The sequence below is a fragment of the Nannobrachium achirus genome, assembly GCF_963921795.1.
Source record: "Nannobrachium achirus genome assembly, chromosome: 1".
Taxonomy (NCBI): domain Eukaryota; kingdom Metazoa; phylum Chordata; class Actinopteri; order Myctophiformes; family Myctophidae; genus Nannobrachium; species Nannobrachium achirus.
The window spans coordinates 511,586-524,085 of record NC_137810.1 but is presented as its reverse complement, the minus strand read 5'-3'; the positions used below and the strand labels follow the sequence as shown (position 1 = coordinate 524,085).

Here is a 12,500-nt window from a genome sequence, read left to right as displayed (position 1 = left end):
TCCATCCATCCATCAATACTGCAATGTAGAAACATGTCTGGAATTCTACACTTACAGTTTACAGTTTATTCATTTAGCAGACGCTTTTAATCCAAAGCGACCTACAATAAGCAGATAAAACATCACAATAATAAACAAGATAATATGTCAGTACATCAACAATAATATAACAAATGCATAGGAATATCAATCTAGAAAACAATATCATCAGTAAAGAAAACAAAAACTTTTTACTTGAGTAAAAGTACTGGAATGTAAAATGTACTTAAAATAACTTAAATGCACTTAAAGTACAACAGTAAAAGTAGTCCTACTAGTACTCACTATGCAGAATGTCCTGTTTGGCAACTTTTCAAATGTATACAAATCTTTAGAAAATAGCAGATCTACAAGCTCACAATGCGTTGTGATGTGAGCTTGCGCAATGCCCAGGATTCAAACCCAGGTCTCCCACGTGAAATATCTATATCTATATTGACTGAGGGAGATACAATAGACTTTAGAGGCCATCAGGCTGACACTTGTAAATCTGCTATTTTCAAATGGTGGAAAGGAAATGGTTAATGTATGTTTTGTAATATTAATTAAAATCAAAGTAACTAGTAACTAGAGTTTTCATTTAAATGTAGTGGAGTAAAAGTACAATATTTGTCTCTGAGATGTAATGGAGTAGAAATAAAAGTACTGGAAATACTCCTGTAAAGCAAAAGTACCTCAAAATGGTACTTAACTACAGTACTTCGGTAAATATAGTTACTTTACGCCACTGTATTTATCTGAGTACCCTGTATCCCCTCAAGGACCCCTGGGGGTCCCCGCACCCCGCTTTGAGAACCATTGCCTACAAATGTGCTGGATGGATGGATGGATGGATGGATGAATGGATGGATGGATGAAGGCTCTTGAATTCTTTCTTTTTTATTAAAACAAAAGTTGTTTAATGGTGCAGTTCTGACACCTTACCACTCTTTATGACTGAGCCTGATTTTAGGGTGGAATGGGTTTGCTCAGGAAACTCTCCAAAATGTACCCTTGGGATAATAAAGGTATCTATCTATATCTATCTATCTATCTATATCTATCTATATCTATCTATATCTATCTATCTATATCTACCCTTTCATTTTCCTAAACATACAAGCCAAGTCTTGTTTTTTTTCTACCATTTGAGACTTTTGGAGGACATCATATCATCGAGTCCTGATCCAGACCACCTCTGCTGTGTCTCTCCCGTTTCCTGTCTGTATGCTGTATACTAGATACAGATACATATAGCATCCATGTATCTGTATCTGTATGTATCCATGTATCTGTATCTGTATGTATCCATGTATATGTATCTGTATACTAGATACATATAGCATCCATGTATCTGTATCTGTATGTATCCATGTATCTGTATCTGTATGTATCCATGTATATGTATCTGTATACTAGATACATATAGCATCCATGTATCTGTATCTGTATGTATCCATGTATCTGTATCTGTATGTATCCATGTATCTGTATCTGTATGTATCCATGTATATGTATCTGTATACTAGATACATATAGCATCCATGTATCTGTATCTGTATGTATCCATGTATATGTATCTGTATACTAGATACATATAGCATCCATGTATCTGTATCTGTATGTATCCATGTATATGTATCTGTATACTAGATACATATAGCATCCATGTATCTGTATCTGTATGTATCCATGTATATGTATCTGTATACTAGATACATATAGCATCCATGTATCTGTATCTGTATGTATCCATGTATATGTATCTGTATACTAGATACAGATACATATAGCATCCATGAAGGCAGAACAAGTCAAAGAAATATCTTTAAAAAAACACATATTCTCTCCTCTTGTTTTGCAGCTTGCTTGTATTTATATCTTATTTATATTATTGTTTATGTTGTTTTTCAGACCGTCTGTATTTCGCTACGTTACGAAGTAAACCCAAAAGCACGGCGAACACTCACTACTTCAGCACAGATGACGAGTTTATCTACGAGAAGTAAGTACACACACACACACACACACACACACACACACACACACACACACACACACACACACACACACACACACACACACACACACACACTTTAAATGAAAAAAGTTATCGGAAAAACATGGACTGCTCACGTATTAGGAGGGTACAGGGTCACCAGAAATAAATAATGGGTGTTTTTAATGAATCTATCATGGTTAAAGGACCTACACCAGGGCTACTCAACTTAGGAAGGCTCAGGGGCCACTCAGCAAAATACCTAAAGTCCAAAGGGCCGCAACCTAAAAATGACGGTCCCATTTTGGACGTTTACAATGATTTTGTAACAGGCTTCATGACAAGCTTAATAATTAAGCAAACACACAGAAAACAGCCACATTTCCATAAGCCATGCCAAACCTCATTGAACCAAAAGATTATGGATGGAATGAAGAAATTATCGAATTTGATCAAATTGGGCTTTATTCACAAAATGTGAAGTGAAAATTAACAGAACTGGTTCAATCGTTTTGTAACCGCCCCTGTGTCTGGGTAAGTGGGTATGCAAGGCTAGTGAACTTTGGCAATGTAAAGGTATGTTTTCTCATGCCAATAACGCTCCTTTTCATTAATAGGACGGATTTAAAATAAATAGACGTTTATACTTATTATTCAATCACTCAAACCCCAGCATCCCTATTCTTGGGGGACATTCACCAAAAATAGCCGATCTACAAGCTCACCACAAGATGCATTGTGAGCTTGTAGATCAGCTATTTTTGGTCAATCTCCTTCAATGAGCAGTTAGTTGTGTTTAAATTACAAAGCTCAAAGCATCAAATGTGCATCAAAAGTACAGTACAACTGGCTGAGTTGAACTTTACTTTTTTCCATAAAACAACAACTCTTAACCAAAAATAGCCGATCTACAAGCTCACAATGCATCTTGTGGTGAGCTTGTAGATCGGCTATTTTTTGATGAATGTCCCCCAAGAATAGGGATGCTGGGGTTTGAGTGATTGAATAAGAAGTATAAACGTCTATTTATTTTAAATCCGTCCTATTAATGAAAAGGAGCATTATTGGCATGAGAAAACTTCCCCATTTGGTGTACAAGCATAGTTCCCTGGCTGCTACGATCTGTTGGAATGTGTGCACTGTATGTCGGTGCTGACTGGCGGAGCCGCGGAGGCAGAGACAAGCAGACAAGGACGTCTTCACTAGCCTAAAACATGGCGGTCGCGAGCGTTCATATCACACGACCGTCATGCGTCTCCACTCCAGTGAGCCCGACTGTGGTTGTCTGCTGCAAAATCTCCGCAGGTTTGTCTGTCTGACCGTCTCGTTGTACAATAGATCTAGTGTAGCCGCCAGCATCTCCGCACTGCTGTGTTCAGGCTGTGTTCTGTGCATTGACTGCATTCGCTTCCTGACTACGGAGTCCACTGAGGCTCAAACATCACCGCATTTTGCGTTGCGCGTTAACTTTGCCAGGCTTAGAAAAATCATATTTGTATTGGTATGGTCATGACGGGCCGCACAGACAGGCGGGTTGAGTAGCGCTGACCTACACCATGAATTTTCACTTTTTCTATTTTAAAACCTTTTTTTGGGGTCCCACTGGCACCTTCTATCCTCACAAAGTCCTATTTCTGACCGTTGTGTCTTTCTCTGGTTTTGGGAAGACAGAGATGAAAAGCTTTCCACGGGTTCTCAGAACAGTGCTGTTCTGAGAGTTGATCCGTGTGACGTCACACGGATTCCCGTTTTTTTTTTCAGTCAAAACATTTTTTTTTTCAAAAACATTTTTTTTTCAAAATTTTTTTTCAAAACATTTTTTTTCCAATTTTTTTTTCAAAACATTTTTTCAAACTTTTTTTTTTTCAAAAAACTTTTTTTTCAAAAAACTTTTCTTTTTTTCAAAAAACTTTTCTTTTTTTTCTCAAACATTTTTTTTCAAAACATTTTTTTTTTTTTTTTTTTACTTTTTTTTATACATAAATACAATGCAGGTGGGGTTGATTGTCTAATGTAGATTAACTTTCTGTAATGTCTGGTCTAGCAACGGTCGCCCTGTGTCATTTGACAGTAGGCATACAACATAGGCCTACAGTAGGCTATAATCAGAGCTGCAACATTATCCTATTTTTGTATTGGCCCAATATTAACATTATTTGTTGTCAACGTGGGGTCCGGGGAGGAGTGAAGAGGAGGGGAGGGGGGAGGGGTGGAAAAACCCCACTAGATGCGCCCCTGAGCAAACAGAGGCCGTTTTGGTATTGCAGCTGGAGAGCCTCATTATAGTAGAGCTAGAACAAACAAAAAGAATGGTCAGAGTGTTTGTTGAGGGTTAAAACCTGTCTAATGCCTCATTCACACTACAGATATATAGTTGAACGTTTAGCTTGGTAATTCAATGTAATCTCAATGGAAACCAGCTTTAAAGCTTTCAAAGCTTTGTCCTGAGCATCTCCTGCATCTTTAAAGCTGGTTTCCATTGAGATTACATTGAATTACCAAGCTAAACGTTCAACTATATATCTGTAGTGTGAATGAGGCATAAGACTCAATTTTGAGCATATATTTATACAAAAAATATAGTTTTAAAAGCATGGTGTAGGCCCTTTAAAATGGAGTTTGAAGTTACAATGGGTGTGTGTGGGGAGAGGCCCTGGGCCTGGAGGGCCTGGTAACATTTACATCAAATATCTAAATATTGAATCAAGCTAATTAATAACTGTTCAAGGTGTTCATAAAAGCCTGATTAGATGATAAAATGACCAAAAGTGGTTTTGAAAGTGAAATATCCCTTTAAACTCACTTTGCCATTCGATTTACCATTCACTTTATGCATGCACATCCCCTCTCAACCAGTCCACCACAGCATGTCCCAGACTGGACCACCTGCTCCTTGAGAGGCAGCATCTCATTCTAGAGGAGGTCCTAAACACATAAGTAACATTATAACCCGGCTTGGTTGAATGCTTAAATCTGATTGGTCGAGCGCTGAAATCAGTGGTGAATTATAGGCGTATAAATAATGACCGCTCCGCTCTATAATTCACCGCTGCTCATCAAAGACTCAGAGCAGCTGCTGTATTCAGGCTGTAAACAAACACACAGCGACATTTACAACTAAATGTTGTTCTCAAGAATGTTTTTAAAAACATTTGAGGCGAGAAATAGACGACGTAGTATCAGAAAATGGTTTCTATTTGACCAGCACTTCCTTGTTTTCCAAGGCGACCGTGTTGCGCTGGGGGGGACGCACTTTCAGCCGTCTGTAAACAAGGAAATACTTTGTTTTGTTTTTAGTTTTGAGTCAAATTATTAATTTTATGTATTAGCTGGGTAATAAGTGCTATAAGGTCTTGCTGCTTGGTCATTATGGCTTATATGGACACTTCAGGTTGATAATTATCCTCCGCCTCGGGGAATTATTTGCCCGGAATTGTGCCCGGGTAGCTCAGTCGGTAGAGCTCTTGCCTTTGTACCGCAAGGTCATGGGTTCGATTCCGGGCACCGCCAACTCAGCGTATGAGTAGCACGGCTTGGCAAGTCGTGCGGCAAGTACTGGGAGCTGATGGTAGGTGTGGCGCTCCACCTCAGCAGTCCATCTCCCAGGGGTCTAGCACATTGTAACGGGGACAGACTCCCGCGTGTTACCGGCTGATACCGACAATAAGCCACTCCCGACCTACTTGTCAGGGAATTATCAGCCTGAAGTGTCCATATACGTAATATACGTAATGACCGCGCAGCAAGACGTTATGGCATACTTACATACAGTACAAACACTCATGACTAAGACATACTTACATACAGTACAAACACTCATGACTAAGACATACTTACATACAGTACAAACACTCATGACTAAGACATACTTACATACAGTACAAACACTCATGACTAAGACATTACAGAGGAATGTTTAGGGTGTCAGAGCGCTGTCTGTAGCCCAGCTGGGTGTCTGAGCCCTGGGTGAGCCCTGGGTGAGCCCTGGGTGAGCCCTGGGTGTCTGTAGCCCAGCTGCTCCCATCAGCCCCAAAACACACTGAAATCCTTCATCACAGTTGTTTTAATGACATTTAATCATCAAATAAAAATGGTGTGATCGTGATGACAGACCTGAACTTTACTCAAACTTTACTCAAGCTCAATGCTTTGTGTGTTTGTTAATGCTGTGTGTGTGTGTGTGTGTGTGTGTGTGTGTGTGTGTGTGTGTGTGTGTGTGTGTGTGTGTGTGTGTGTGTGTGTGTGTGTGTGTGTGTGTGTGCGTGCGTGTGTGTAGTTTCTACGCAGACTTCGGTCCTCTCAACCTGGCCATGCTTTACAGATACTGCTGTAAACTCAACAAGAAACTCAAGGTGAGACGCCTGTCTGTCTGTCTGTCTGTCTGTCTGTCTGTCTGTCTGTCTGTCTGTCTGTCTGTCTGTCTGTCTGTGTGATATGTCCTCATATAGGCTATAGCAGGGGTCTTCAACGTTTCAGACCAGGGACCCCTTAGTTGATAGAGAGATGAAGCAGGGACCCCTTAGTTGAGAGAGAGATGAAGCAGGGACCCCTTAGCTGAGAAAGAAATGAAGCAGGGACCCCTTAGTTGAGAGAGAGATGAAGCAGGGACCCCTTAGTTGAGAGAGAGAGATGAAGCAGGGACCCCTTAGCTGAGAGAGAGATGAAGCAGGGACCCCTTAGTTGAGAGAGGGATGAAGCAGGGACCCCTTAGCTGAGAGAGAGATGAAGCAGGGACCCCTTAGTTGAGAGAGAGATGAAGCAGGGACCCCTTAGCTGAGAGAGAGATGAAGCAGGGACCCCTTAGTTGAGAGAGAGATGAAGCAGGGACCCCTTAGCTGAGAGAGAGATGAAGCAGGGACCCCTTAGCTGAGAGAGAGATGAAGCAGGGACCCCTTAGCTGAGAGAGAGATGAAGCAGGGACCCCTTAGTTGAGAGAGAGATGAAGCAGAGACCCCTTAGTTGAGAGAGAGATGAAGCAGGGACCCCTTAGTTGAGAGAGAGATGAAGCAGGGACCCCTTAGCTGAGAGAGAGATGAAGCAGGGACCCCTTAGTTGAGAGAGAGATGAAGCAGGGGACCCCTTAGCTGAGAGAGATGAAGCAGGGACCCCTTAGTTGAGAGAGAGATGAAGCAGGGACCCCTTAGTTGATAGAGAGAAGAAGCAGGGACCCCTTAGCTGAGAGAGATGAAGCAGGGACCCCTTAGTTGAGAGAGAGATGAAGCAGGGACCCCTTAGTTGAGAGAGAGATGAAGCAGGGACCTCTTAGTTGAGAGAGAGATGAAGCAGGGACCTCTTAGTTGAGAGAGAGATGAAGCAGGGACCCCCACAACCTGTTCATAGATTCCATATAGTTTCATTGTTTGACAGCACAATCATCAGTGTATTTTGGATTCATGTCAATTTATGTTTTCAGATATTTAACCACTTGAACCGTCAATACTTAATAAACTTGACCTTTCACTCTGTACTTAGTCTGCTCTTTTTCCCCCTCCACACCAAAGCTCTTTGCCAACAATAGCCGATCTACAAGCTCACAACACTTCGTAGCGCGAGGCGTTGTGAGCTTTTAGATCTGCTATTTTTGGCTAAAGTTATCAGAATATGGACGCTAGGGTTCAAGTGGTTAAAGGAGAAAAAAGGTTTCTATCACTCAAAGATTTGGAGGACCCCCTGTAGTAACTCTGAGGACCCCCTAGGGGTCCCGGACCCCCTGTTGAAGACCCCTGCTATACATTTCTCATGTACTGAGGCCGACGTTGAATTTCTCCGTCTGTCCACTGAATGTTGCTCACCCTTTCTTCTGTAGTGTAAAACCTATGAATGTTGCTCACCCTTTCTTCTGTAGTGTAAAACCTATGCTGAACTACATTACACCTCCTGCGCTCTCGTTAATCAAAATGAAATGATCGTGCTCTTTAATGACATCAGTGGTATCTCATATAACATTGAAGTAGGATGTTTTGCTGTGCCTGTAAAGTGTTTAATTCAACATCTAAAACTTGTTTACACCGCCATTTTAAATGGGCCCGACCAGCCAAAATGTATTGTCTACGTCATCACTGCATGCGACGAACAGTGCAATGGCTCCCCCCATGGGTTGAAGATATAACTTTTTTTCTCTCAAAGGAATATATTGCAAGTGTTTAAAATAGTATATTTTGGTTAAAGAGGGTTATTATAACATATCAAAGCCTACATGGCTTAATATTCAGGGATCACTTTAACAAGTTACAACTCATGAATGCAACGTGTTGTGGAACTTTGTGGGCTTGTAGATTAGCTGTGTTTTTCAGGCGGCACCGTCAAAAAACCAAACTCCCAGTGCTTTGATTTCTGCCGTTTTCATATATGGGGGAAATGTGTTTTCTCACGTGTGTGCGTCCGTGCGTGCGTGTGTGCAGTCCTTCACTCTCACCAGGAAGAGGATCGTTCATTACACCAGCTTTGATCAGAGGAAGAGAGCCAACGCTGCCGTCCTGATTGGAGCATACGCTGTGAGTAACAACCCTTCCTATTGGCTGATACACTGTGAGTAACAACCCTTCCTATTGGCTGATACACTGTGAGTAACAACCCTTCCTATTGGCTGATACACTGTGAGTAACAACCCTTCCTATTGGCTCAGCCAGCTCTCCAGTCTGAACCCGTTGGGGTGGGAACCTGTTGATGAACTGAGCATGTTGGGTTGGCCAGACTCCTTGTTTTAACATGAGCTAGGCTAGACCTACTGTAGCTAGCCTTGAGGAGATACCTCTACCAACTAAATGATCTAGTCTGTGCTTACTGCTTAGTCTGTGCCAACTAAATGATCTAGTCTGTGCTTAGTCTATGCCAACTAAATGATCTAGTCTGTGCTTAGTCTATGCCAACTAAATGATCTAGTCTGTGCTTAGTCTATGCCCACTAAATGATCTAGTCTGTGCTTAGTCTGTGCCAACTAAATGATCTAGTCTGTGCTTAGTCTATGCCAACTAAATGATCTAGTCTGTGCTTAGTCTATGCCAACTAAATGATCTAGTCTGTGCTTAGTCTATGCCAACTAAATGATCTAGTCTGTGCTTAGTCTGTGCCAACTAAATGATCTAGTCTGTGCTTAGTCTATGCCAACTAAATGATCTAGTCTGTGCTTAGTCTATGCCAACTAAATGATCTAGTCTGTGCTTAGTCTATGCCAACTAAATGATCTAGTCTGTGCTTAGTCTGTGCCAACTAAATGATCTAGTCTGTGCTTAAGGCGGCCGTACACTACACGATAATCGGGCATTTAACTACCCTCCCGACAATCGGGCTGCCTCCGACTGAAACGGGCCCGACTATCGGGCATGAATGTCGTCTAGCGTGAGGTCTCACAGATCCACCCGGAGCCCAGCCGAGTTAGGCTGTATTGCATTTTGAGAAAAAGTGCTTAGAAAATGGATTTCGTTCCCACGCCTGGGCACTACTCATTCAATGCATTTTTGCATAGACAATACCATTGTGGACTTTGGGTTAAAAGTTCTCCGCACCAAACTTGCACGACTTTTGTCACCAGCCAGAATTGTATATAAAAGTGAATAACAAAAAACGAAAATCTTGTGCTGCTGTTTTTGCTTGTAAAATCTACTATATTGATATTGGCAACTCAAAATCTTTCTAAAATACATCTACCTAACATCTGAAACTAGTATTGGTGCCTTAGTCAACACATTCGTGAATTTAGATCATGAAATGTAGCAATTTGTTGACAAAAAGCTTCAACGTAACTGATTGGCCCCCAGCACAATTAAACATACACATAGAAGATTTTTTTCCTCATTCATGAAAAATGGCACAACCTGCTGTGTAATGAAAAGGTAAAAAAGGACACACCGTGGCCAAAATGGCTGAAAATCAATGAAATTTCGACCACACATCCTAAATTGGTATAATGCCACAAATTGAGAAGACTAAAATAAATGCACTAAAAGTTCTGAATTATTACAACATATGATATAAAATATTTATTTAAGTACCACAATGTGCACAGCATCTGTCATTTGTACATTAACTCCCCCAGAATATGAAAATACAGACCAAAACAGCAACGCATACAAATGCATCACAAAAAAATACATGTTTTGCTACTTTTGTTGGCAGCATACATGTAAGTACACGTAAAGCTGTGTCATGACAAATTATGTAATAATTTTAGCTTTTTTCCATTTAGCAAATTTGCCAAATGCTTTGGTGTGTATGTTATCCCTATCACTTTCATCAGTCATCATCCCATAGAGCTTTCTTCTGCTGCCTTTGAAACATTCTCCGACATAAAATGTCCTAATCTACTCAGCAGTGAGAGAACATTAAGTCCAAGACACAATGACTTAGGTGTCTGCTTCCGTAATTTAGATACAGAAATACAAAATACAGAATCTTTTGACAAATGGGTAAAACTTTTTAGGTTCACATCGTCAGGAATATCATCATAACAGGATAGTGTTGGTTGTTGTGTTGCACATATAATCCAGGCACAACAGATTTAGCATCAGACACATTTAACTCTGTGGGAGGCCACGGGCATGCCATACCGGAATAGTCACTTAGAAGCCTCTTCAAAAGCAATCCTGCACTATATATCCTTATGTGCTCTGTAGTTTTCTGTCTAGATGTTGCACCAGCCAGGTGTTCACTGTCACACGCTTACCTCAGAGGACTCTGTTGTCGTTGATATGCATGATGGCTGAGGTAACCTGTCTAACAGTTTATCTGCTGATAATGTTTAAAAAAACAAACAAAAAAAAACAGTTCAGACATTGAGCTGGGTAGGCAGTGGAAAACAAGCTGGAGGAAAGTCACTGGTCAATTCCTCTTCAGTTCATCCTGCCTGCAACATAAAATTATAGGGAAAGAAGATGAGTACAAGTGTGTTATTTTATTTAATGAGTGGTGCTAACCACTCTTACGTCTGGCTTTTATGTGTACAGTAAATGTCTGTATGAGTGTCCGTATGAGCATGGAACTCCATGTATGGAGAACGCAACTCCATGAATGGAGAACAGAACTCCATGAATGGGATAACATCACGGACTGGCTCTGTGTGTACAGTAGGTCCCCATGTACGTATGAGTGTCCGCATGAGCACAAGACTAATGTCATAGAAAGTATGCAGAGACCAACACCACCGCAGCTGATGTCACGGACAGACTGGCCCATACAAGGAGCTATGCACGTGTGTCGTGTTTGATAACATGTGTAGTGAGCACTGCTCACTTTACACCGGTGTGATTTCTTTTCACAATTACAAATTTTACATACTCTCATCGCCTAAGAGAATAAATCATTAAAAATGTTTTAAATTATTATTATTATTATTATTTTTATATTTTGTGTTCAAGAACAGTCAAAGACACACATGGTATTCCAGTTACCTGTAGTGTGAGGCATCACGGTCCTCATGCCTCTTCACTGTTGATAAACATCCTCCGTAGCCGGTTCATGACCTCTTGATCAACTATAAGCCTTTAACGGATGACTCATAGAAGATCTTGTAGTCTGTCAGCAAAGGGTGGTTCAATTCTGAACACACACACACACACACACACACACACACACATACACACACACACACACACACACACACACACACACACACACACACACACACACACACACACACACACATTTTAATGATGTATTTATGTCCACATAAGAGAAACATACAGGACACAAATACTATTGGTGCAGCAAGAATAGATTCACAAAATCATAGAAAACGCCATATGCCATATGTGGCGGCTGTCAATTATGGCAGACTGTGAGACACAGCACAATACTTTGACAGCCTTTTTGCCTCCTTTTTGGGCATACTGTACTAAGTTGATGAAACCCTCTAACGGCCAGCCTGTGAGTAAGTCCTAGGCTGCCAGATATAAAGACAAATAGTCTGCACCTGTAGCCCAGCTGAGATGGTATTTAGCAGTGGTTGGTATGTAATGACCATGGTCATACTCATATAAGGCTTCCTAGTCTAGGCTAAGGTCAAAGGTGCTGCTATCTCTAATATAGACACTTCCCTGGACTCTTCATCAACTACAACAACATCTGGTGTATTAGCTGTCAAAGATGTAAATTTGTCTGGGTTATCACAGACATGGAACATGGATGAAATGACACAGGAATGTTTGTACACAAACACTCACACGCTACAAGAGTTACATAGGCCTGTCACAATTACATAATCATTTGACCGCAATTATTTAAGATAATCACATTCATTTTTGCATAATCTTTATAATCATTTACAAAATATTTTCACACATTCAAATATGAAAAAATAAGAGAAATAGCAGATCTACAATTAATCTTACAAGGCTATAAGTTGTAAGGTGGTAGATCAGATATTTTTAGACCACATAAATACAATTATCAATAGAGGTCTTAGTATCTAAAATCAGGCAAAGGGCTTTATTGGCATGAGAGCAATAAAATCAAAACTAAATAATGTATGTACAGTTGAGGGGAATAG

General features: G+C 40.7%; 1 protein-coding gene across 1 annotated transcript in view; it reads left to right on the top strand.

Moving 5' to 3' along the window:
* Window positions 1-12,500, top strand: part of cdc14ab (cell division cycle 14Ab) — a 51,204-nt gene that overhangs the window by 3,021 nt on the left and 35,683 nt on the right. Inside the window, 3 exon segments of the mRNA XM_080749103.1 lie at window positions 1,933-2,023; window positions 6,294-6,369; window positions 8,419-8,511. Coding sequence (XP_080605229.1) covers window positions 1,933-2,023; window positions 6,294-6,369; window positions 8,419-8,511 — 260 coding nt within the window.